This window comes from Mastigoproctus giganteus, chromosome 7, assembly GCF_048544385.1.
Source record: "Mastigoproctus giganteus isolate SK-2022 chromosome 7, ASM4854438v1, whole genome shotgun sequence".
Classification (NCBI taxonomy): Eukaryota; Metazoa; Arthropoda; class Arachnida; order Uropygi; family Thelyphonidae; genus Mastigoproctus; species Mastigoproctus giganteus.
Window position 1 is genome coordinate 218412160 of NC_143581.1, and position 27555 is coordinate 218439714.

The 27555-nt window shown below is 35.0% G+C and overlaps 1 protein-coding gene across 1 annotated transcript in view; it reads left to right on the forward strand.

Moving 5' to 3' along the window:
• The first annotated feature begins 5253 nt into the window (after positions 1-5253).
• Positions 5254-27555, forward strand: part of LOC150083690 (uncharacterized) — an 83144-nt gene continuing 60842 nt past the window's right edge. The window contains exon 1 of the mRNA XM_090378127.1: positions 5254-5489. Within this exon, the coding sequence (XP_090234253.1) occupies positions 5330-5489 (160 nt within the window). The 5' untranslated portion in view covers positions 5254-5329. The remainder of the gene's footprint in view (positions 5490-27555) is intronic.

Here is a 27555-nt window from a genome sequence, read left to right on the forward strand (position 1 = left end):
AGAGAGAGAGAGAGAGAGAGAGAGAGAGAAGTAATAGGAAATCACCAAGAAAGAGAAGAATGATGATATCCAGCTCAGAACCCTGGGTGTGCCAAGCCCATACTCACCAGATGTGAGCCTCTATTAAGAGTGCCCTTTTGTTCCTCTTACTAAGTGGTTGCTCTTCTCTGCATCCATTCTTACAGATACAGGTCCTTCCTAAAATAAGGCCTCCAGACCTCTATGCAGTATGATATGACCTGTTCATTGCAGTGCCGGATTAAGGCCAAGTGATGCCTTAAGCACATCCCAACAATGGTGCCCCCACGGCCTCTTCTTCTCCAGTGTTTAACTTACAAGAACGTGAAATAAGAGTTTGAAAATTTATAACTTTTTTTCAGTTTTCTTCTAGGCTCCACAACTATATTAAATAAAAACTTTTTTTTAAATTTTTATTTATTTAACAAAAACACTAAATAGCAGTAAAAAATAGAAGCAAAGATTTATCTATAGGTTTATATTTATTTACTTTTTAAAACGTTTTCTTCTAGATTTTTTAATTGCAAAGTCTTTGATCAAATCCTCTAAACTAATTTAGCATAACAAATCCGCTTGTATACTTAGCAAAGACAAGGCATCCAATCTGTATTGTCGCATAGCTGTTCTCTTGGGATTTTCAATGTGCTTGAGTTGAGAAAATTAACGCTCAGCTGTGAAATTTGTAACCATTAATGTTAAATATGCAAGGCAATATCTACATTTGGAAACGAACAATCAATTTTGTCTTCTACAATTATTTTATAAAGTTTAGCATGACTGAATCTGCTTTTTACTCTTTTTGTTGCACTGAACTTATGGCACACATATGCCTGAAACTGCTGAAGCTCAGCAGAGAGATTACTGTCCAAGTCTTCTTGGTAAGCATCAATTAGTTTTTGAGAGCAGTGAGAGTACCTTTCAATTTCAGCAGATGAAGTTACATTATTTGGCACATCGCTTAGAAAGGAAAATCTGTCTGCTATTTCTTTGTGCACCTCTCCTCTTCTTCTCATCTCAGTTTCTAGTTTGTCAATAATTGGATGAAAGGTGGTGATGTAAATTTATCTCTGGCATTCAGATCTACTTCTGCTGCATCTCCGTTCTGATTCGTTTGCGAGTTTGAACCGCCTTGTAATCAACATCTGGTAGTACGGTATTTCCTTTACAAGTGCTTCAAATCTTTCAAAGTCATAGTTGGTCAGCTAATGACCCATACAGATCTGCACATGGTTCGCAACCTTTAAGTTCGCAACCTCACTCTGCAGAACTTGACTTGCTCTATGAAACTTGCAAAATATCATCCCACGTGATCAACATGAAAACAGTTTCTACCTCTTGCATCATATTTGCAACATTATCTGCTTCTCTTCTAATGTCTACCTTTTGTGACTGGTCTTCAGCTAAATACTCTAAAGCTACCAATATCTTAAAGAAACACTTCAAAATTGCTGCTGTTGCCATTACATATGCATAATCCCTGTCTAATACCATCTAGTATTAGACAGGGATTTTAACACAGATTCATTTCCAAAATAAGCTTTAAAAATTTTCCACCGACCAGTTGAAGCTGAAAAAAATGTATAGAGCAAATGCACTGTAGAAAAAAAAATTAACTGCCACTTGATAGCAATCAGCAGTACTTCTGCCTACCAGATTTAATGAATGGGCTGCACACGGCACATATATAGCAAATTTATATTATTCTAAAATCTTTTGCTGCATCCTCTTATAACGACCAGACATATTAGCAGCGTTGTCGTAGGACTGATCCGTACATTTTTAAAAATTTAGTTTGCAAACTTCACCTAAGTACTGCACTTCGGTTCCAAAAAGGTTAAAAGGTTCAATAAGCTGCCCATCTTTTAAGTATCGAAGTACACTTAACTAATCTATAAGTGATAGATCTGGTGTTGAATCAACTGACATGGTAAAATAACCAGAAGAATTTACTTCGTCAACAATGAACGCGTGGACCTTCTGAGCCATTAGTACAATGAGCTCCCCACAGGCGGTTTTGGACAGATAAGGATTTCCTTTTCCAGAATTTCCATATATCGAAATGTGTCCTGCTAAAAATGGATCAAACTGACTTATGAGCTCAAGTAGCCCTAAAAAAATTTTTATTCTGCAGCGAACCAAAATTTTCATCTGTTCCTCGAAAAGCTAGGCCACATTCAGCTATCATACGAATAACAGCTATTACACGCTCCAAGACATGTTTCCAATAATTGCGCTCTTCTTTAATTTGTTTTTTCCAACTCTTGTTGCAAGCCCAAACCTTGTCTGTGAGTTAAGTATGTTAGCATAGAGCAGTGGTTTTCAACCGGGGTGCTGCAACAACATTCTAGCGGTGCCACGTCATTTGGGTTTAAGTTACTTACATTTATTATTTTTTTAATTTATATATTTATTTCATTATAAAATGGTGTATCTTTTTAATTTTGTGGTGATCTATAATTGATGTTTATTTAGTACCTTTATACAGTATAAAGAATAAAATTATTATATATATAATTAGTATTATGAATTGTAATTTTGTTTATAGTTATATTATTGTAATAACTAGCATATAACATTTTTTAAAAATATTTGACATATGAAAATAAAATAAATTATTATATTAGGGGCCACCTAAAATTTCTTTCATATATATATATATGCCCGTATATGTATTATGTCTGTAAATTGCATGTGTTATCTGATCGATTTGCCTGATTTGCTGGACGAAAAAACCCAGTTTCTGGGGTCAAAAACCTTGCTATCTACGCCTGAGACCGACTAATTCAGCCACGGAGTGAAAAATAAGCCCACTAAAGTTCCTCACGTATTCGAACCCGGGCCTTTTCCACCCGGTGTGGGGAAGACGATGACGATACCACTGTGCTACCGCGCAGGCTGAAAGTCCGGCATAATTTGCCATGTGGCCCATTGTGGTGTTGACAGTCACTGGGTACGCAAGCAATCCAATAAGCCACATCTTCAGCAGAAAAATCTCGCCATAACCCTAGACCTTTTGCTTTATTTACTTTTTTTGCAGACTAAATCATTTCACCTTGGTCCAGTAGATTTTCATTTTCAGCAATCTTTTCAATTTCAGACAGCCTTGTAGAGCAAATTGCCTCAACATTTACACTAGACATATCAAGAGAATTTACAGGCAAAGTGTAATCAGTAGTGAGGCTCATGCCAGTTGAGCCAGCCTGTGACACCTCAACATCATGATGATGTTCTGATCTTGAAGTTGACTGAGCGATACTGATAGGTGTGGAGCTTTGTTCATCTTCAATCTTGTCATAGTCAGATATAGTACAAGTAGCTTCTGATGGCGGAGATCTGTTTTGATTTAGAAGGTCAGGTTATGTAACTTTTGCGAAGAAATTAATCAGCTTTCCAGTCTTGGCCACTAAATCCAAAGCCAAGCCTCTTGTTGATTCTTTTTAGCCAGTTTTCTCTTTTTTGCACCACTTAATTGAACACGTTTCATCTTGGGTCTGAAAATTACAGAAGAATAAATGTCAAAAAATTCACAAAGTTGCGAAAAATACTATTTTAAATATGTAATAAATACACTAATCTAGAGTGAATTTTGTTTAACTTTCAGTATCACAACAAGAGTGATTTCTTTGGAAGGAAACGTTTTTTTAACAATGCGGAGAAAAGTCGAACACGCAGGTAAGAACAATTGCAAAAAATTAACTAAAGTAGCGTGTGGCAGTGAAAGAGTTAAAGTTGGCACGACAGCTATGGAAAAAAGTGCGATGTCCCCTTTCCCTTAAACACATACTTATGTTGCTTATTGATTAATCTGGCACTGGTCCATTGCCTTATACAGTGGGATAATTGCCTCCTTATCCCCTACTGGAAAAAATTCTGTATACCATTGACAAAACTGTCGCGACTCAGAGAACTTCATATCAGACTGCACAATGACCCCCAAGTCTTTTCATCCCAAGGTTGTTGTGTTTACTTGGCTTTAGGAGCATCAGCGATTAAGACCATGTTTCTCCGGGTATAATGTTTGTAAATTGCGTGTTCTATGGTCGATTTTGTGTTTGCTGTAGGAAAAATCCGAGCTTCAGGAAAAAAACCATGCTACCCTCGCCTTAAACCGACTAACTTAGCCACGTTATGAAAAAGGCCCATAAAAATCTTCAAATCATCGACGAGACTCGAACTCAGCTCTTTTCCACTCCATGTGGAGAGGACGGCAATCCTACTAACTGTGCTACCCACGAGGACCATCCCAAGGTAGTACGACACAGTTGGTACGTTAACCTGAGGTTACTGCTACCCATATGCACTACCTTGCATGCATTTGTCAATGTTAAACATCAATTACCATTTCTAAGCCCATCTGTGAAATTTTTTTTAAATCTTGCTCTGCAGTAGCACCTCTTGATTATTGTCCTTAACCACCCTGAAAATTTTGGTATCATTTGCACATTTAGATTAGGCCTGATATGCCTTCATTAGTATTATTATTAAATATAGAAAACCAACAATGGGCATAGCACAACGCTGGGGAATTCCACTAATAACAGTAGAGTTCTCCAGGGTTCAGTCTCTGTCTTCTCCCACCAACCATCCCATTATTCATAGAGTAACTTTCCCATAATGGCATGCCAATCCAATTAGTAAGCAGTTTTTCACTTGGAATAGTTTTTATGTAAAAGACTGCTTATCTGAAATGCAAGTATATAATGTTAAAATTATTTTTCCGTCCAGATCCTTTCTTACTCATTATAGTATCGAATCAGATTAATCAGACAAGGTCATTCCTAACAAATGTGGATGGAGTTCAAATTGCAAACGGGGTAAGCGTTTTCAAAGGGGAATTTGGCAGGGGTAATTTTATTAAATCTGGCAATACGATTAGTCCAATTTTCCTTTGTTAATATACAACGAGCCTGGAAGTAAAGAAAGAAGTTGTTGAAAGAGAGGAATTTTTATAACTACAAAATAATTTTTTCTACATTTATTTTCGAAAAAACTCTACTGTAATTTTACAACAATATTTATGCACAAAAAGGAAACAAGGAAAATCACGTGTCTCGAGCAAGGTTATTTACGCAAACCGGAAAGTGCCTTTCAAATTTGGGTTTTCCCGGCTATTGCAGAAAGGCTGGAAATTTAGAGGTAGGCTTGTCACTTATTGCTTATCTTGAATTTTGAAAAATGAGGATAGTGTAAGTGTGGGAATGATAGGTGTCGCTTTTAACGTTCGTTCATTTCACCACTAGTTGACGTTGCGACGTCATTGTGAATATTTTCGAAGAATTACCTGTTAATTGATATAAAAAGGATTTCAGCTATGATTTGTTCTGTAAGCAATAGTTTTGAAAAGGTCCATCATATATTAAGGTGTTTTTCGCATGTAAAAATGCCCACGTTTTATTTAATTGTGATTATTGTTTTCGGAAGTGCTCTTATATCTGATGAAGGTGCACGAGCCGAGGCGCCGGCAGCAGTAGGTGAGAACGCACAAGCTTTGACGTAACAATTAAAGTACTTTTACTATTGTTCAGTTCGGTGGATTGTATTTTTTATTTTATTTTTAATTATTGTTTTCCTGTAATTTTTGGTTGCTAGCGATTAAAACATTATATAAAACAAAATAAACAAAACTTGGAAGAAAACAAGATACTCTTGGTATTTTTATTAGTGCAAAAGAAAATGAACTGACTTACGTAGAAACAGTTCTAACGAAAACGTGTGTAGTGCCACTTACAAAGTGATCACATAATATTACTATAATTAACTAATTTTTGAACTTGAAATATCGATATATTTGTCGAAGTTTGTTACGTTTAGACATTGCAAGTAAATATTTACTTTCTGGAGATGAATTTCGGTGACAGATATTGTGTAATTTTTTTTCTTTTTTCTTCTTTGCTAAGAGATAAAAAAAAAAATAGGTTCAGCTGACTTAAGAGGCGTCAACGAGCTAAATACGTTGTTTCTTTGTGGTTAAAGATAGTTGTTCTTAGAGAAATTTATATATTGGATTCATTGAATAGTGGAACTGAAATGAAAAACTCCCTTGTGGGGGGGGGAGAGACTATTTCTTTTTAATCTGTCAGTAAGTGTATCACGGACCCAGAAGGGAGCGATGCCCACCAAAGGTTTTTTTTTTTTTTTTTTCTTACCTCTAACCATAATAATAGGCAGTGCCGGATTTAGTTTTATGCCAAATGAGCTATGAATTTGGACGTGGTCGTTTCTTTTTGTGTTGATTAAAATCTATAATTACATATTTTAAGGCCTCCTCACATGTTTTGCTTACAGCCTTGCCATTTGTAAATTCGACTCTGATAGATGTTGCCCATAACGCTAATGGATATACAATTATTTCACTGTTTACATTGGCCACTTCGATAACCTTAGGATACAGTCTTTTACACACAACCCAACATTCTGTTTTCGAGTGGAAAATTGTGATCCCTTTTTATAATCAAAGAGAACGTTATTCACACGTGAAGTACGAATAACGCTAATTAAATCATCCGAATTTTTAGGAAGTGAACTCTGAAGAGTTAAATTTTAGCATATGTAAGCTAAAACTCCCAAAAAACTGCATAACAATTGAACTTTTTGTATTCTGTGTTGACTCCTACCATCAGACCTAATCAAGAAAGAAAGAAAACACTTGTGTACAGGCAGAACTAAAATAGCTTTCATTATTTATTAATCTGGCTTGATGACAGAATTCAATATAGAATCTAGAAATGCCACAAATTGGTAAGCGTTTGTTTACAGGCAGTTTTCTTTCAAGTAGAGGAGAGTGTTGTTAAGGCTTTAATTTAAAACTATGAAGAAAATCGATTTTTTCTTTCTTTCTCTTTTTTTTTTTTTTAGTAATACGTAATAATTACCATGGTTAAATAAAATGGAGCAACCCTGATAATTTCCAGTTCTGGGCATTGTTCTGAAGTCCCCCCTCCCCCAAGAACATTTTTGTTTTATGTTATAAGAATTGGGCAGTTGAAAGGATGTGGACAGATGAGGTGTGTAGAAGGTTTTTTTTTTTTTTGCTGATGCTTTGTGCATTAAGAATTTGCAGATAAAGGAACCACTAGGTGACAGTGATCACAGTGTACTGATGTGGGATTTCCTCAAAGGGGTAACTGCCATCAAAGGTAAAGGGAAGGGTTTTTGTTTTCGTACAGGTGACTAGGGTGGTCTAGGACAGTTTTTGAATTCTATACAATGGGATCAACTGATGATGTTAAAAACAGTGAATTCATGGGAGGCCTTCAAAGAATTAATCTTGGAAGCTACTAGGCTTTTTATACCAACTAAGAAATACTGTTCAAGGTTTAGACCTAAATGGATGTCAGATGAACTAATGAGGCTCGTGGCAGAGAAGAAAAATGCGTGGGGTGCATATAAATTATCAGGTGACACAAAGCCTATGGCAGATATAAGGTAGTCTGTAATGAAGTCACAAAGAGATTAGGCAAGCAAAGGCTGATTACGAGAAATCATTGGCAAGGGATGCAAAGAAAAACAAAAACTTCTTTACTTGTGTAAACTCTAGTAGGAAGAGGATGAATCAGATTGTCCACTTGATGTTGGTGGTTCGATGCTTGATGATCCTGCTCAGATAGCTGACAAACTAAATGAGTATTCTGCATCCAGTTCTTTCACACACATGAGGAATTCTGTAAGGAAGGGGAGGACAGAAGTTTACTAATAACAGGGAGCTAAATGATTTTGTAATAACGGAGAGAAAAGTGGAGGAGAAATTGTTGAAGGTAAACATAAAAAAAAAAAAAAAAAAAAAAGGCACCTGGGGCAGATGGAACCTATCCAGTTATATTGGAGGCAGCAAGGGAAGTAAGCAAATCCTTAAACATAATTATGAGAGCATCTTTACATTCAGGAGAGGTCCCCATGGACTAGAGATGTGCAAATATATCCCCAATTCACAGAGGGGGTTCAAAGGTGACACAAATAATTATAGAACTGTTAGTTTAACTTCTGTTCCAGGAAAAATAATGGAGTCACTGGTTAAAGAAGTGATGCAGGAACACCTAGACATGACTGCAGTAATAGTTCAGACACAGCATGGGTTTGTTAAGGGGAAGTCTTGTTTGACCAATTTGATTGGATACTATGATGTGGTCACAAAGGAACTGCATGCAAAAAATAACTTTGATATTATATACAGTCAGTTCTGCTATAACGCAGTATATGTGTTCCTAAAAATCTCCACGTTATGGCATTTTGTGCATTGAAAACAACAGAGCTTATGGGGAAAATAGGAATGGGGCAGAGCACTCAAAAAAAAAAAAAAAAAAAAAAAAGCAAGCATGTTCAGTGTGGTAAATAAAACACTAAAAAAAGATAAACTCAATAAAATTCCTAACACAGGTTTAAACATCTTAAATTTCTAATAAATAAATATTACAGTAAATATAGCACTTTAATATACACATACTAATTAATATTTCTGTTCACTGACTTTTTTTTTTTTGGTTGTAAAATTTAAATCAGTAAAAAAGATAAGCAGTCAAGAACAACATATGGCACGCACAAATTGCACAAGTGATATGCAGTAACAATTTCGTGCATTAAAAATAGGAATGAACAGAAGATTCTGAAAATTTGTTTTTTTATATGATTGAAGATTTCGTGGAAGGGGAAACACATTTCACCATAATAATGTAAAAACCCACAGAATTCTAGCTATCAATATTTAACAATAACATTGAGTTTACTACCTGTTTAAAATTAGATTGCACTGATAGAAAAGCCCAATAAACTGGCAACTGCAAATTGTTTTAGGGTAGTGACCTCCAGAAAAATGCTCCTCTGCTCACACTATTATGCCTCACAAAATTTCTGTTCGAACTGAAAAATGTGAGCTGTAAACATGAGTCATATATTGTGAACACGGCGAATGACAACAGTGTGTCTCCGATCGATACAACTACAGTAAAGGGAAAATATAGCTCTACTCATTTGACATTTTTAAAGCTTCGTAAACATGTATGTATTGCTGCTGTTCAACTTGATGCCAGATTTTGCATTCACCTGGGGTGTTACTCGCAGACGAAATCGCGAAAGCTTTTGCACATCGAAGACTGCTGTACAAATTCGAGCAGTATGGCATTAACGGTAAAGTGCTGCAATGCATAAAGAGATGACTGAGTGGGAGAGACGACAGAGAGTGGTAATAAATGGACACTGCTCTATGTGGACTAATGTCATTAGTGGAGTCCCCTAGCATTTGGCGCTGGACCTATTGTTGTTTTGTGTATCGATGAAGGTATATCAGACTTAATGCCCAAGTCTGCAGATGATACACAGGTTGGCAGGTTTGTTAATGACAGTAAAGACAGTATGCTACTGCAACAGGATCTAGAAAAGGTAGGTAGATGGGCTGAGAAGTGGCAACTGAAGTTTAACATTGACAAATGCAAAGTACTGCATATGGGTAGCAGCAACCCAAGAGAAACATACCAACTGTGTGCTACTACACTTGTGGGCAGGAGCAGCAGTGCGTAGCACACGCTTCTTGATTAGACCGCCGTTCGAGCCCGTGACTACCAAATACGGAGGATGTGGAAAGGTCAGGGAATGACCACCGCATATCCTGGAGCAATATGGCCTTAGTTGCTAATGCTCCTAAAAACCAAATAACAAACAGCTACTACACTCAGGGAGGTGGAGAATGAAAAAGACCAGGGGGTAATTGCGCAGTCAGATATGAAGTTCTCTGAGCAGTACAGACGGGCTGCCAGAGCAGGTCATGGAATTTTGTCAATGATATATAGGAATTTTTCTAGCAGAGACAAGGAGGCGATTATTCCTTTGTATAAGGCAATGGCACCTTGAGTACTGCATACAGGTCTGGAGGCCTCATTTTAGAGTTGCTGGAATGGGTACAGAGAAGGGCAACAAGATTGTTGAGAGGAACAAAGGGGTGCTATTACCAAGAGAAGCTTAAGTTCTGAAAGTTGCATCATCTGGAGACTAGACACCTGCGAGGTGCTCTGATTGAGGTGTACAAGGCCTTGAATGGTTTGAGCAGGCTTCTGCTTATGGGATATTTCTGCTTGCTCAGCTTAAGAACCTGAGGAGGAATAGATTCAAATTGAGGAAAGACAGTTGTAAAATAGATATGCAGAAGTTTTGCCTTTAGCCAGGGGTAATTTATTGCTGCAATAGACTTCCATCTGTTGTGGAAATTGATAGCTTAAATAAATTGAAGGCTGAACTAGACAAACATTTGGAGTGACCATTGAAGTAAATCCTTTCCTCTTTTTTTTTTTTTTTTTTTTTTATGTAAGCCAAACAGAAAAGGTATTAAAATCTATAGTACTTAATACCATGCACGAGTTTATGCTGAGAATAAGATACTTGTTAATGTTACACTTGAACTTCTGTACATTGTAAATTTCAGGAAATACATGTAAAAGAAGGTTGTTCCAGAAAATAGACATTTTAAAGAGTAAATGGGGCAGAAGAAAAGTTGTAGTATTTGTTCAGACTGGTTTAGAAGGAATCAACAGATACTAATTCAGAAGGACAGTGCCCATGGAAGTATCCATAGAAGGGGGCATGCAGCAGAAACAGAATGTCTACAAAATAGAGTAGAGAGACTTTTTGTAAGAAATGGGTCATTAATTAACCTGACTACTCTCTTTTGAATGGAGAGTCTAAAGGTATGAGATGTTTAGGGTAAACCAACCGAGATGTGGATCCATATTCCATAGCAAGGTAGATTTGAAATTTGTATAGAGTGAGCAGTCGTTCAGAAGAAAAGTAACATCAAGAGTGAAAGAGAATCCAGAGTTTTTTTTTTTTTTTTTTTTTTTTTAGATGCAGAGGAAGCAATTAATGATGTTACTTATGCCAAGAGAGATAAGAAGTCATATCATCCCTAATAGAGATGTGATCTTGTCTAGAAATCTGAGTATTATTGAAGATAAGCATAGGAGCAGTATTCTTTTTTGCAAGATATAAAACAGAACTGAGTTTTAGAAGGATTAACAAAAATTAACTAACTTACCTTTGTCCATTGTAGAACTAGTTGGAGATCAACATTTAAAGAATTGGTGGTGATTCAAGAGGTTGAAGCTATTTGTGATGGGAATGATTTCTCAAACTGGGAGGTGGAATGCAATGTTCTATCATCAGTAAAAAAATGAATAGAATTTACAGTCAATGAAAGAAGGATTGAACCGTGGAAACACCAGCATTAGTGGAGAAGTTAGAAGATGGAGATTTCTCTGACCACCCTCTGCAAGCAATAACTTTCAGAGGGTTTAATAACTTTAAATATTTATTATTGCTTGCAGAGGGTGATCAGAGAAAAAACTGGATACCTAATTGCAAAAAACATTTGGCAATTCGTAAGACAAGAGCAAGTTTAGACCTTTATGCTAAATACAATCAGATGCCTTAGAAATGTCAAGAACAACTGCTTAAATTTAACCAAACATTTTCATTGAATTTATTCATAGGTGGGTAACATAATCCAGTGGATCAACAATAAAAAAAATACACAATGGCAATCATTGATCAGATGGAAGTTTCAAGATAATTTGAGTTGGCAGTTAATGGATTTTTCCATTACTTTGGAAAAGGTAGAGATAAGTACAATGGGATGATAATTGGATGGGGGTGGATTTATCACCTTTTTAGGAACTGGCTGTATATGAGAAAATTTCATGCTGAAGGGGAAACACACCAGTGGAATAAGAAAGTAAATTAAAAAAAAAAAAAGCAGCAGAGGACATGAACAAACTCAGGAGAACTGATTTTGAAAACAAGTGGAGAAATGTCATCAGGTCCTGGAGCTTTCTTGGCATGAAAATTTTTCCAAATTTTTCTGACCTCCTTTTGACAGACTACAGGAAGCATTGAGGTGGAGTGTACTGGGAATGGCCAGAGGCGGTTTACTAAAATTCAGTGCCGGACAAAGGTATTTCTACACCCCGGGCAGAATGATTTTTCAGCACCCTTTACTAAGGATATAGATATTTTTACCTCATTGTTCTTCTGTTTTTTTCACCCTGGTAGCCCGTACCTTAATCCAACACTGCTAAGATTGTTAACACAAGAGTTAATAGTAATAGATGCTAATAATAATAGATGCTAGTAAGTTGGCTTTATCTTTAGATGAGCAGGCCAAAGAATCACTAGGTTTTAACAGAAGTGGGAGTATAAATGGACCAATGTTATGGTCAAAAGCATATTCAAAAGACTAGAATGCTCAACTGCTGTTTGGACAAGAAACAGGTTTTCTGCTCTTAGTCTGTTCAAATCTAATTTAGATTGATTAATAACTGCTCTACAATTGTTGCAATCTTTAGTGCAGGCAGAAAGGAACCTGGTGATTTATATGCAATGCAATATATTAGATAGTATGAATCAGAGCTGTAATACTCAATACGTTCTACGTTGATAATAATATTTGTAAAATAATAAGAGGATTTTACCTCAATAAAGTACGTAGAACACTTCCGTATGATACCCTCCAGAAATTAAAACGAAAAAATCGACAACTTACCAGTACATTTGAGTAAAATATAAATAATTAAATAATTAAAAAACCAATTTAAAACAATTAATCAAATTAACACAAAAGAATCTAACGAAAATATTCAAAACGATTTTTCCTTTCTGAAGCTGACAACACTTTTTGACCGTATGTCGTGATCACAGGAATGAAAATTACCGAATAGGGTTGAACCTGAAACTTAAATAATGATTATTTGTCTTCGCTCATGCGTGTAAAGGTCCACGCATTGGAGATCAAATATGGCCGCCGAACATTAACAGAATTCTCATGTAATTTAATTTCTACGGTTTCTGCAATTAATAGTCACGTATAATTACGTTGAACATTAAGTATTTTGGCCTTGTTAAATAAAAAAGTATGTTTTTCGTTAATAGCATGAAAGGCTAATTCTGATGCTGCTGAACGAGAGCATGAACTGAGGCTTCATGTTGATTTACACGAATATTAAAAGAAAATTGCATCGAACCTTGGTAAGACGAGTCGCAATCACCGCAAGAAATGTATACCAGATCATTAATTTGTGTTACAAACGCGGAAAGAACTGAGCGATTGTTCAGTATAGTGTGTAACTTCCGTATTGGCCTGGCTACAATTTTAAATTCTGTATCTTTAAAGAATCTATTAAGCTGTTTGTGCCACTAATCAACATATGGGACAGAAATAAAGTATTTTTTATATTACTATTGTTGGTTGGTGTAGTATTTTGTATCCTATCCTTAGCCTGTACCCTAATTCGGTTTATTGTGGCAATGAATAACCCCTGTTTAAGAACCTGCTAGTTAATATTTGTATTTCTGAGTCCAAAGCAGATTCCGTCGTTGAATATTTATAGGCATTTAGAAATTGATTAAAGATAATCAATCTTTTGTAGGTGAATGGGTGATAGCTATTATAATGTAGAAGCATACCAGTGTTTGTAGGTTTTCGATAGATGCTAAATTGCATTTTATTCGAGTCCCGGGTAAGCGTGAAATATAGAAAGTTTAATGACTTTGTATCCTTATCCTCCCTTTCCAATGTAAATTTGAGTCTAGAATGAATATTATTAAACGAATGTAAAATGTCTTGGATAGTACTACTATCAGTAATAACTAGAACATCGTCTAAATACCTCCCATAGTATGTGATACGGGGTCGAAAAGGTGTCAAATGTATATGCTCAATCGTTGAGAGATGGATCTCTGACATTAAGCTGCTCAGGGTCAAACCCATTGGTAATCCAAAAATTTGTTTGTACACCTTATCTCGAAAGGTGATGTAGTTGGCCTCAACTAACAGTTTAATTAAGTGAAAAATTTCCGTAATAGGTAGCTTCGTATAATTAATTGGTGTCGAGTTTTTATTTAACATATCCCAAATAATATCTGTGTATTCAAAGTTTACATTTGAATATAATGAGGTAACATCTAGTGAGAATAAATTGTCATTGTTGCCGAGTCTACAGTCTTTAAGGTTATTAAATAATGTATTGTAGTTCTTAATCCCAAATTATATTATCTGTCTAAAGGGTTTTTTAATGTTATATACATGTGGCTAAGGATGAAAATGCCCAGTTCTTGTAGGAAACAATAGGTTGAATAGGAAATCCAGTCTTGTGTAATTTTACCTGACTGAAAAGTGCAGGAATATTGTATGTTCTGGCCTTCAATTCCTTTAACTGGACCATAGTAATGTAGTCGTTTTTTCGATATGTGGTTAACGTTTTATTGTATTGATTGACCAAATTGGTAAACAGTGCCGGATCTACTTCAAGATAAGTGGAGGTATCTGAAACAACTGAATCTAACTTATTAATATAATCAGGTTTATCTAGTATTACCACTGTATCTCCTTTATCTGCCCTCTGTATAATAATGTCCTTATTTTCCCGAAGTTCTCGTAAAGCTGAACTGTCATGTGTATTCAATTTAGAATGTATTCAATTAAGAATGTTATATATTGCAATGCAATATTAACATTCTTATCTTGGTTTTTCAATATATGTGCTAAGATACATTTATTGGAAACCAAGATTTAGATAAAGGATGAGATTTTAAAATGGAGTGAGGAATAAATGATGTCATCCCTACAAGAGTAATTTCACTGACAAGATCTCAGCAAATGTTTGACATTGGAAATTTAAAACAGTAATCCAACTAAGGAAAAGAAGAATAAAAATCGCACAGATCATCCCATTTTGCATTCTTGCAATGCAAAACAATGCAAGTCTGAGAATGACCATGAGAGAAAGGCTCCATTGGAGAAGAGACCATCACCAAGTTATGATCTGCACAAATTGGAGCAGTGTGGCATTGGAGGCAAATTGCTGCTATGGATAAAGGGGTGGTTGAGGGGGAGAAGACAGAGAGTGGTAATCAATAGACACTGCTCATTGTGAACTAATGTTATTAGTAGAGTCCCTCAGGGTTCAGTGTTGGGTCCATTATTGTTTTCTGTATTTATAAATGATATTGATGATGGTATATCAAGCTCCAAGTTTGCAGATGATACAAAGGTTGGCAGGGTTGTTAGGGAGACTATGTTGCAGCAGCATAGTGTCAGTAGTGTCCCTAACAACCCTGCCAAGTTTGCAGATGATACAAAGGTTGGCAGGGTTGTTAGGGACAACCCTGCTGCAAAAGGATCTGGAAAGGTTGAGCAGATGGGCTGAGAGGTGGCAAATGAGGTTTAACATTGACAAATGTAAAGTACTACATATGGGAAACAACAACCCCAGAGCAATGTACCAACTCAGTGGTACTACACTGACAGTGATAGAGAATGAAAAGGACTTGAGGGTAATTGTGCAGGCAGATATGAAGTTCTCTGAGCAGTGCAGACGGGCTGGAAGAGTAGCTCATGGTATCTTGTCAATGACATACAGGAATTTTTCTAGCAGGGATAAGGAGGTGATTATTCCCTTGTATAAGGCAATGGTCAGGCAACACCTTGAGTACTGTATACAAGTCTGGAGGCCTCGTTTCAAGAAAGATGCAGAGCTGCTGGAACGAGTACAGAGAATGGCAACAGGATAAGTGAATGGAACAAAGGGTTGCTCTTATGAAGAAAGGCTTAAGTTTTGCAAATTACAGTGTCTGGAGACTAGGCATCGGCGAGTTGATCTGATAGAGGTGTATAAAGCCTTGAACGGGTCGAGCATGTTCAATGCTGATGGGATTCTTCCTCTTGCTCAGAATAAACCTGAGAGGGCATAAATTCAAATTGAGGAAAGACAGATGTAGGATAGATGTGCGGAAGTTTGCCTTTAGCCAGCGGGTAGTTGGTTGGTGGAACAGACTTCCACCCCTTGTTATGGAAGTTGATAGTCTAAATAAATTTAAGGCTCAGCTGGACAGGTATTTCGAACGAATGGAGGGGTGAAATGGAAGTGGTTTTTTTTTTTTTTTTTTTTGGCTGATGCTGCATAAGCTTGCTTTATTGCATCATATGCCTCTACTAATGCTAATGCTAATTTGAGGTGCCTAGAGCACAACTTCCTTGACCATATACTTTGAAAGGTTGTTTGTGAGAAAAAGATTGTTGGGGTGTGGATAGGATTGTCTAGTCATTCTGGTAGGTAAATGAACAATCAGTCTGAGGGCATTAGTGATTATAACAGCCCCACCATCTTGACCATTTGGAGTTGCAAACATTAAAATCCCAAAGGAAAATTACCTCACTGTTAGGAAAGTTGGACTGGAGAAAGTTGTTTCAAAGAAAGAAAGTCAGAGATCGATAGAGACAACAGATGAATTTGATAGAATTGGGTAGAGAGATTAAGCCAGAGAAGATCGAAAAGTGGAAGTTCCAGAGCTTTGACAGAGAATATAAGAGTAATATGCACAAGTACCACTTTTGAAGTGAAAGGAATCACATAGCAAATAATTAGGACTGCTGAGATTGAGCAGTGGTTGATGCAACCAATAATAGGGATTCTGTCAGAAAAAAGTGTGGTGGCTTGGCAGACTGTAGGTAGAAATGGACATCACTGAGAGTAGATCTGAGATCAGATATATTTGTGAAATGAACAAGGACGTTATCATTATTATCTGTACGGTGCAAGGAAGCCTGAGGCTTATGCTGCATCAGCCAAAAAAAAAAAAAAAAAAATCTCACATTACCCTAAGAGAGAGAGAGAGTCGGAAATAGAAGGGGAACAGCAAGAAAGAAAAGAATGATGATATCCAGCTCAGGACCCTGGGTTTGCCAAGCCCATACTCACCAGATGTGAGCCCCTGTTTTTGGGAGGATTAGATCTTTTTGCAGATAAATTTGTTCTATTACTTTGACTATTTATGATGCATTCAGTCAATGAAAATAAAAGTGGAAGGGGTTTGTGAAATAATGAAATTTTTGTATATGGTATATACCCAGGTCCTTGACATAATTTGATCTCAACAATGGCACCCCCCCTCCCCCATCATACACAATTAGACTCCCTGCAGTCACTAGCTGGTAGAGTTAGAGGTAGGGACATTTACAAAATTATCTGATCTGGATGCCTCCAAGAGGGTTACCAATAGGTTAAGTTTGTTGGACTAGCTAACAGCTGCCCAGTGAAAACCATTTTAGAACTTTATCCTAAGAACAATTGTATCTTGCCATGATGCCCATCATAACCTCAAAAGACAGTGTTTCATATGCAGTGTTTTAGGACATATACATGGGATGGGGGTATACCCAGGGTTGCTAACAGTTTCACCATCATTAAGGTGCCAGCAGATCTATGTTGCAGAATGACTGGACTTCACCAAAATTCAGTCCACTTGACTTGCCAGCTGTTGGTGAGTCACTCAAGTGTCACCCAAATATCATTTCCATCAGTGGTTATTTCCAGGTAGCAAACCATAGCTTTGTCATGACCTTTAAAAATGTCTGTGACAAGCCTCAGGGACCAAGGGATCACAGCACTGAGCTTTTTTATTTAGATATATCATTTGTCACTTTATTCAATTTTCTTTTAAAAGAGTCAAGGAATATTCAACTTGTTTCAGCTGTTGTCATCATGCTTATAATATCTTGATTTATAATGTTGGTTAGCCATTTTGTGCATGCATAAATTACTTAAAATGAACTTGTATTCTGATTAATATCATAAGCTCAATTCCTGGGTGAAATTTTTCGAATGATATATGGTTTATCTTTGTAGATACAAAACTTTGTCGGTATCACGAACAAATATATATTCAGGAATGGTTTTGATAACATATTAACATACTGTGGATATTAATATATAGGAGGAAAAGAACAGAACAGGAATAGGTAAAAGAAATAGGTAAAATAACAGAACAGGAATTCTGTGACAGTCATCTACCATCATACACAGTGAGCAGTCAAAGAGGAAACTGGCTACCTAGTTGCCAAAATTGGAGATGAGAGCATAAAATGGAAGCCTTATTTAGATTTTTGTCTCAAACAAAAAAGCTCTAGAAATGTTAAAAGTAGCCACCTGGGTTTTGCCAAATTTTTCCATGGATGAAATGATGAGCATAAGCTTATCATTAGCATAAGGTAATGATATCATCAATAGATATTTACTAGTGAAACCTATATTGGTAGTTATTAAGTGGAAGGTTTCAAAATAGCTTAAGGGTTGGCATTTTGACTTTTCCATTACTTTGGAAAGGGTGGTAATAAATGCAATAAGACAATAATTGGGGTGAAGGGATTTTTCACCTTTTTTTTTGGAACTGACAGGTATGACAATTTCCATACAGAAGGAAATATGCCAGTGGATTAAGGTTGCATGAACAAGTAACACAAAATTGATTTTAACTCTTCTGGAACATAGATTTTGTGAAAAAAATATGCCACTAGGACTTGAAGAATTTTTGACATCAAGATTGTTCAGCATACTTTTAATTTTTTTTATGCTGTAAAACAGAGTTTTAAGGGGATGTGTTCAGAATGGTATGTGGAGAATTGAAAGAAGAGAAGTGAGCTGATAATATCAGCTTTATCTTTAAGGTGAAGATGCATTAGGAATATCAGGATAACATGTGGGAGTAGGGATAGATAGCAGTTGCAGCCAATGACTTTGGTAAGAGACCAAAGGATTTGACCACCATTTGTACAAGTTTCCTAGTCTAGGACTTTTCAGAATCAAGTTTTTGAATTTGTTAATAATTTGTGTACAATTGTTGAGAGCTTTAATATTGAAGGAAATGAAGCTGGCGATTGAAACCTAATACATTTTGCTTGTTTTATTCCTATCTTGAACAGCTTTAGCGTACTTTTTGGAAAACACCATACTTTAGATCAGTGGTCGGCAACCTTTTTCTACTGTGGGTCACATCTTGCTTTTCATTTTTTTTTTTTTTTTTTATGGGTCATAATATTCATTTATTCAACTGCCGTTTTCTGGAACAACCTTCCTTCATAAGTATTTCACAAAAATTACAGTCTTCAGAAGTTCAAGTATGATGTCAACAAATATCATTTTTTTTTTCTTCCCAACCTCCAACCCATGCAGGGTACTAAATACTATAGGTTCTAATACCTCTTGTGTTTGGAGTTTTCATTAAAAAAAAAACAAAAAAGAAAACATAAGTCAATTGGTAAGAAAACTATGTAGTACAGATTATGTAGAATGTAATTAATAAATAAAAAAAATTGTTCACAAATTTTTTTACTTTTAAACTCAGTTCTAAATACATTTATTTATATACATGTAGTAATAATAATATTTAATGATACATTTTTTAAATGTAATTTTTAGTAATGTAGTGTAAGAATTTTTAATGGCTTTCTTGATCCTGAATTTCTTTAGAAAAGTTTACTAAATCTAGTTGGTATTTTGTTACTTTTAACTGCACACATGATTCTGAATTGTCTCTTGTTAGCCTGCTTTGTATTGGATTCAACATGTATTTTAATTTGAGACAGTATTTGTTTGCGCATATAGGAAAAATGGATTTTTAATTTTTTTAAATGAATTAAAATGTTTTGGTTCTGGGTGAATCAAATCATGCTAGCTGGTTAGGATAATGTAGAGTTTAGAGCAGCATTTGAGCCGAAAACCAGTGGTGGACTGGTAAAGGTTATAAACATTCCACAGAGGACTCGTAAAAATTTTGTAAACTGCATTCAAAATTAAAAATTGCAAAATGAAAGGTAAAAAAATTTTAGAATTTTTTTAATGTAATTGTTAATAAAATTGACAGGATTTAATGTCAATCAGGCACCTGCTGACAAGTCATCTGACTTAGAAGGACAAAAATGAAGGTTAATTTATTGTGTTTTATAAGGATTTTTATTTTGTAAGAATTGTATCATTTTTTTCCCTTTCTTTTGAAAATTTTTTTTTATTTCTATTGTATTTATGTAGGGTTGGGAATGGTAAGAAAGGGGTGAGGGAATTACCTGAATATCACATGTTCGCAAAAATTCATCAAGGGAGGGAAGGGTTGCAAATTCTGCGGTCAAACACAAGAAACAGGAAAAGGGTGAGGGGCCATAGGGCCTTTCTTCATTCTGCTTTAAAGTATAACATTTCAGAGTCAGAGCTTTTCTTAAACTTTCCACAGGATTTTGCAGAGCAGACCAGCAAGTGAGACCATGGACTGGTGCCAATCTGCAAACTGACAGTTGAAAAACACTGTTTTAGAGTGAAATGGTGAATAAAGGATTTTATCTCTACAAGAATAATTTCAGTGATGTGTTCTGAGGAAGTATTAGGATCAGGATATTTAAAAAGCAGTCCTACCAAGAGAGGAATGGAAATCAACACATAGGATAATTAAGAGTAAATTGTAATCTCTGGTAACTAAGCATCTGTGTGATCACTTGATTGAAGTGTATAAGGCAGAAGTTCTCAAACTTTGCAATACTGCAACCCCCCTTTGCTTGCTCAGAAGGTCTCTATTCTAAATTTAATCAGAAACCTTTGAAATATTTAGCACAACTACAGGAGTTTCTCCAAACTTTTCTGTAGAATTTGTCTGAAGATGAGTGGTATAAGCTAAGAGAATGTGTGGAAGTAGAATTGGCCATCATTAATTAGATAGGTTTTAGGGTAATAAATAGTTGGAATTTAATTATTTCATTATGATTTTTATTAAAACATGTTGAATTATTTAAAGTTAATTGTGAATAATGAATATTTTTTTAAGCATTAATAGTGCCAAAAAAAAAAAAAACTACCTGCCTTACTGTAAAAGTTTCACACTGTGTGTGTGTGTGTTATTTTTTTTGCAATTTCTTACATTACAGGTTGTTGAAACTTAAAAACTTACAGTACTTGACTTTTGTTTTTAAATGCAAGGAGTGCTATGATTAATGTGGATAACTAATTATTAAATCATTAGATATAAATTTAAAACAGTGAAATTGCATCTGTCACCTTGAATGCCATAAAATAATGTCAAGGAGCTGAATTAGGGATTTATATTTAAGTTTGAAAAATACTAACAGTCTGATGTTAGCAGTAGTTTAAATATTAATCAAGTTGTTTCTTTTATCCATAAACTTGTTGTGTACATGTTTTATCCAAAACCATGCTGTCTACAGTAATACTGTTGAATGAAGCACTCTTATTGAGGCCACCATCAGGGTTAACGTTGAATTAATTTATTGTTCAGTTAAAAATTTAGGTTAATTAAAATAGAACTTCTGTTCTTGTTAATGGGCCAAGACTTCGTAGTGGCAAATCAAGGACAGTTACAAAAAGCTATCTTAATTTTGTAAAGATATAGGTATAGGGGAATTTTAGCATCTCACGTAGATTATTAGAGCAGTGTTGAAGGGGGAGTCCAAATTATTTATTTTATGTTGGGTTTTACCATCTTGGGTCGTGTGTGTGTGTGTGTGTTAAGAGCAGTGGGTAAATGTATGTTCATTTTTATATTGTGCATTACAAGTTTCAATTCCCACACTTTTTTTAAAATTTTAACTATTTTTTTGAATATTTTAAACTTAAATTTATCCACTATTTTACTTTCTGATTTCCTATAGGAAATATAAAAGTAAAATAATAAATAAAATAGGGGAAGCTAATTTTGTGTCCTTGGATTCACTAGTTTTGTAGTTATGTTTAATTTAATCAACATAGTCTTTATTGTAAGAAGAAGAATATTAGTAAGTAATAAACTAAGATTAAAAAAGTGTTAATTTAAGTTGCATCATTGTGTTTGCTTGTGTTCAATAAATTCTTCAAATCTATTGAACACAATTTTATTAATAATTAAGAAGTTTTATTAATAATAATACAATATTTATTAGTCTTCATCGATTAGGTTACATCAAAAACTCATTAAGGATTGCAGAATCCTTATCAACAAGTTGTTGTTAAACAATTACTTAGACCAGTGGTGTTCAACTTACAGCCCGCAAGTAATTTTTAGGGAGTCATGCCACTGTGTGCAAGCATCAAGCTAAACTGTATCAAATGTATAACGTGTAGTCCAGTGCAGTCATTCCAAAAGAGGAAAGTCGATTTGGAGTGTTGTTTTAATCAAAAGACGGCCTCCGTAGCCGAGTGGGCAGGAGCGGGAGTGCAGTAGCACACGCTCTTTGAGTAGACCGGGGTTCAAGCCCCTGACTGCTGAATACGGTCGTCTGCCAACCCGCACTGGACCAGCGTGGCAGATTATGGTCCATTTCCCTCAGCATGAATTGTTGAGGAGGCTTCCATCCTGCAGTGGGTTGATAATGGCTGCACTTTACTTTTTACTTTTTTTTTAATCAAAGGTGGACCGAAGGCCATTTTAATCTTTAGTTTTATTTCAGTTTTTAAAGAATATAATTTAAAACGACACTGATTCTAAGCATAAATCTTATGATCATATAATGCAGTGTTGCAAAAAGAAAAGTGTTTAAGGTTAATAAGCAAAATAAGAAAACAACAAAACATGCTGAAAACATTAGTAAAGAAATTTATCTGCTGTAAGTTCAAGTTATTAAGTTGCAAATTTGATTGCTTTTGAAGGTAAACTCTTCAGTGGTGGTGAATTTGTTAAAAGTTGTGGAAGAAATTTGTCTAGAGAAACTGACAATGATACAAGACATTATTTTGTCTCAACAAAGAATTATGCAAAGGATAGATGTTGGAAAGAATTTGTTTGGAAAACACAAAACAAATAAAATATTTTAGTGTGGCACTGGATGACAGTACTGATGTAAATGACACAACCCAACTCCTTATCTTCATACATGAAATTAATGATAATTTTGTACCAGTTGAAGATTTAGCTGATCTACAGAGTATGCATGGAACAACTACAGTTGAAAATCTTTTTGAAAATTTTTGCCAATCTATTGAAAAGTTAAGATTGAATAATAAAAACCTGGTAGGCGTCAAAACTGATGGTGCAAAAAAAAAAAAAAAAAAAAAATGATTGGAAAAAAAAAAACATTGGGCTAACCAAGGAAATGATGGATATCGGAGCCCTCCGATTAGAATTCACTGTATTGTGCATTAAGAAGCTCACCGTGATAAAGTATTCAATCTCCAACACATTATGAATGTGTTTATTTCAATTGTAAATTTTATAAGATCACATGGCCTTAATGATGATATGATTCAACAGTTTCTTTTAGAAATTGAAGCTGAATACAAAGATGTAATTTTACACATTGAAGTGTGTTAATTGTCTGATGGCACCAGGGGTTTTGCCCATCTCAACATTTACACAGTGCAGTGAAATGGCTTTGTTGTGGCAAAGTGTTTTATCGTTTATTTAAACTGCATCGCAAAATCGATATTTTTTGACAGAAAATGGGAAATCAATAAAACAACTATCAAATATGGAGTGGCTGTTTGATGTTACAATTCTTGTAGACATTTCTAGTCATTTAAATGCTCTTAATCTAAAACTGCAAGGGAAAGGAAAATTTGTTTCTGATTTGTATGGTGACATTAAATAATTTCAGAATAAGTTATTATTTAAATCCCAAATTGAGCAAGACAATTCAGTTCAATTTGAATGTTGTACAATCTAAAAGAGAAACATATTTCCAAAGAATCATTGCGTCTAGTTATTATGAAGCTTGTTTGAAAATCCATTTACTTCTGTAGCTGGAAACTACAATTCCAGCTTGAAACTTGAATTATTGATCTCTAAGCCAAAATAGGTCTCCGTAGCCAAGTGGTCAGGAGCGGGAGTGCAGTAGCACACGCTCCTTGAGTAGACTGGGGTTCAAACCCCTGACTGCTAAATACGGTCGATCTGCCAACCCACACTGGACCAGCGTGGAAGATTATGGTTCATTTCCCTCAACAATTCATGTTGAGGAGTGGGTTGATAATGGCTGCAGTTTACCCTTTTTTTAAGCCAAAACATGGTTCAAAAATAAGTATATGGACTGCAAAAATAAACTACAACTCTCGTATAACACGGTTGTTAGGTTCCTATAAAATGTTGTGTTGTACGAAACTGTGTTATATGGGACTAAGAAAAAAGTACAAACAGGTGGGTTACATTCCAAAAGCTAACAAAAATACCATTTCATTAACAAAACTGACAAAAATACACCATTCTAGATTTTGTGTATTTTCTACTCTCTTTAAAAAATCAGTAATCTTGGTTTGATTGCTTTTGCTTGATAAATCATTGAACTTTGGGCTCCTTTCATTTAAGAATCTGCATTCAAAACATAAGATTCTGATTGCTTGGCTAACTTTATGCCTTCCCGTATGCTTTTTTAGTGTAAAATTTTAAAGTTTAGAATTTTCATCTGCACTATCATCCTCTGAATTGATTTGGTTTTACCTCCGATTCCATTTCCATCAAATCCGCTTTGCTAGCCTCTTTTTCTTCCAGTAATCATATCTTTTATTTATATTTTTAGGAGCATAGGGGACTAAGGCCATGTTGTGTACAATTTTCTATAAATTGCGTATGTTCTGAGAACTATTTTCTATTTTGCTGGACGAAAAACCCAAGATCCTGGGAGAAAAAACCATGCTACCCTTGCCGGAACCTGACTGAGTCATGTTGTGAAAAAGACCCATAAAAATTCATCCCATCATCAATGGGATTCAAACTTGGGTCTTTTCTACCCAGTGTCGGAGGGAGGGAGATTCTATCAACTGTGCCACCCACAAGGGCTTGAGTAATCATATCATCAAAACCTTTCCCTACTACTGACGTTGCAAGTTTTACTATCACACCGATTCTGTTTTCTGCCAGTTCAACTATATTTCCTGAATGAACTGACTCTCGCCATCCATTTTCCACACACATTTAATTGACAGTTTTACTTCTTTCAGCAATAAAGCTATGATTCTGATACAGTCCACGATTGAGAAATGTTTCCATGTCTCCATTACTTTAATAGATTTGGAATAAATTTTTTCCGAAATCCATTGTAACAATTTTCTGATGTAATGAGTTTTAAAGATGAATATAATCTAATGATCTAATGGCTGAATGAAAGAAGTTGTATTAACCTAGTACAACTGTGGTGGTAGGAACATAACTTCAAAGTTTGGATGACTTAAATATTTTGGATGGGCCTGGTGTGCTATCCAATAGTAGTAAAACTTTGAAATAGCTTGATTTTTCCACAAGTTCAATAGCACAGAACATAACATGGGGATTTCCCAACAAAATAAAATACAGGGATTTTTTTTTTTTTTTTTAATCTAGTGAGTCAACAGCGGGGATTCAAAAAGAGTGGAAATGTTGAAAAATTACATCCAACATAATAGCAGGGTTTCCCCAGCACTTAAGCTCAAAAATACCACGTTATGTGTGAGGTTTACTGAAATTCTGTAACTGTGTTGTGCAAGGGTTGCCACAATGTATCAATTGTGTTAGAGCGAAACTGTGGGGTTGTCTCTACATGAATTCTACAAGGCTCTCCCATCTGAACATTTTCTGCTAATAAAAGAAAATGCCATGAAAATGGCTATTTTATTCGGATCAATGTATGTGTGCAAGCAAATTTTTTCACGCATGAAATCAAATATATAAAAGAAACAATAACAGATGAGCATCTTCATTCCAAATTGAGAATTGGCATCACAAATTTTCAACCAAATTTTGAACAAATATCTAAAAATATCCAGCCTCAATCATCTCATTAAATTGTTAAGTTTTGTTCAGTAAATGTTATTGTGTAAAATTTTCAAATATTTTCAACTTTATTATTAGCCATATGATGCAAGGAAGCCTGGAGCTTATGCTGCACCAGCCAGAGAGAGAGAGAGAGAGAGAGAGAGAGAGAGAGAGCCCCCCCTTTTTAATGTTAGGTAGCACTGTATACTTCCTTTTCTCATCCTTTCACATATACCACTTCCTGAAAGAAGAAAATTACTAAACTTCTGTTAAGCTTTGAAGTGGCTCCTATTTTATAAATGTGCATTTGAATTTAATGTGGTTTATTTTTCATGGTTTTATTGTTCATGTTCAACGTTCAAGAATTTGTTAAACATATGCAAGCAGTTTGAAGTTAACACTTTTTAACTTCAGATTGCTGCTTGCTAATGTTCTTACAGTATGGCTACATTGATTAGTGGTTTATTTCAATTTCTTTTTATGTTGTGTAATTTGATTAATATTTTCATATATCAGAAATAAAGACTTTTTGAAGCATCTATATTTTTATAAAGGCCTGAAGTAGCAGAATGGTCAAGTGCAAGAGTGCACTGCATAAATGTTTGAGTGGACTGCAGTTCAAGCCTATGTGACTGCTAAATATGGTTAGTGATCATATTCATTTTTAAAATGAATAATTGTACACTCCTCTGGCCTACAGTCATGCTGGAGTATAAAGAAAACATTTTTCCATATTTTTAGCTGTAGAATATGCTCCTACACTTGTTCTGTGAAATTTTGCAACACTATGTGTGTGTGTGTGTGCTTTTTTATAACACTATAAATATTCATACATACTAGGGTCACCATGTCCCAGACAAAACTGCATCTTAAAATCCTTCCCTTCCAGGATGTAGTTTTGTCCTAGTTTTCACGTAAAGCCATTTTTCTTCCAATTATCAGTGTGAGCTGTACATCAGTTTACTGACACACAGCCCACTCTGATAATTGAAAAAAAAATTTGTATGATGTAAATCTTAAAGAAATAATTTATACAATGTAAATCTTATAAAAGTTAGTTTCGTGCCTATATTACTTTATTAATATTATATTTACATGATAATATTAATGGCATTTAAAAGAATTGTTAAATGTTTTTTGGTAAACTGACATGATCCACCCTGTATGTAGTTATAATCAGTAGTACTGTATTTAATTTTATTTGTGTGTTAATATTAGTATTAAAATATCAGTGATATAAAGCAGCAAAGTATGTATAGCATCTGTCTTCAAGAAAAACCACACATATGTGTGCACAGGGTGTCTCAATTAAGACACGTGGGTTTACCTTTTCTTATTTTTATGTTTATGGTATGTTTTTTGTCTGGACCATTACTGTCATATTTGAACTGAAATTTTTGAATTGATGTTAAAAATTTGATTAAGTAATTTTACTTCTAATTTAACTGTAGGATCTGTAATGGAATTCAAAACTTTGAAGTATTATAGTAATAGAGGCATGTGATGCAAGAAAGCAAGCATATGAGCTTATGTGGCATCAACTAAAAAAAAAAAAAATAATAATAATAAATAAATAAAAAATAAAGTATTGTTTACTTTATTTGAAAATGTGAATTTTATTTGAAAGTGTGAATGGTTCTGCCAATAACCAAAATAAATTTTTGAAGAAGGAATATACAGATTAGTGAAACCAGTTGGGGGGTGGGGGGGAAGATGCAGAATAAATTCTTATAATTTTTCAAAGCCTTAAACATGTTTTAATACAAGTGTTCATATATTAGTACAGCAAATGATGCATGAAAACAAGCTTATAAAGCATCATCAAATGTATATTTAAAAAAAAAAAAAAAAAAAAAACACTTCCTATTTCACCTGTTTATCTAGTTTTTCCTTGAATTTATTCAAACTATCCACTTCTATAACACCCGATGGGCGTTTGATCCAAAGATCAATCACCTCCTAGCTAAAAACAAATTTCCACATTTCTACCATGCAACCATGTTCCTCAATTTGAATTTATGCCCCCCC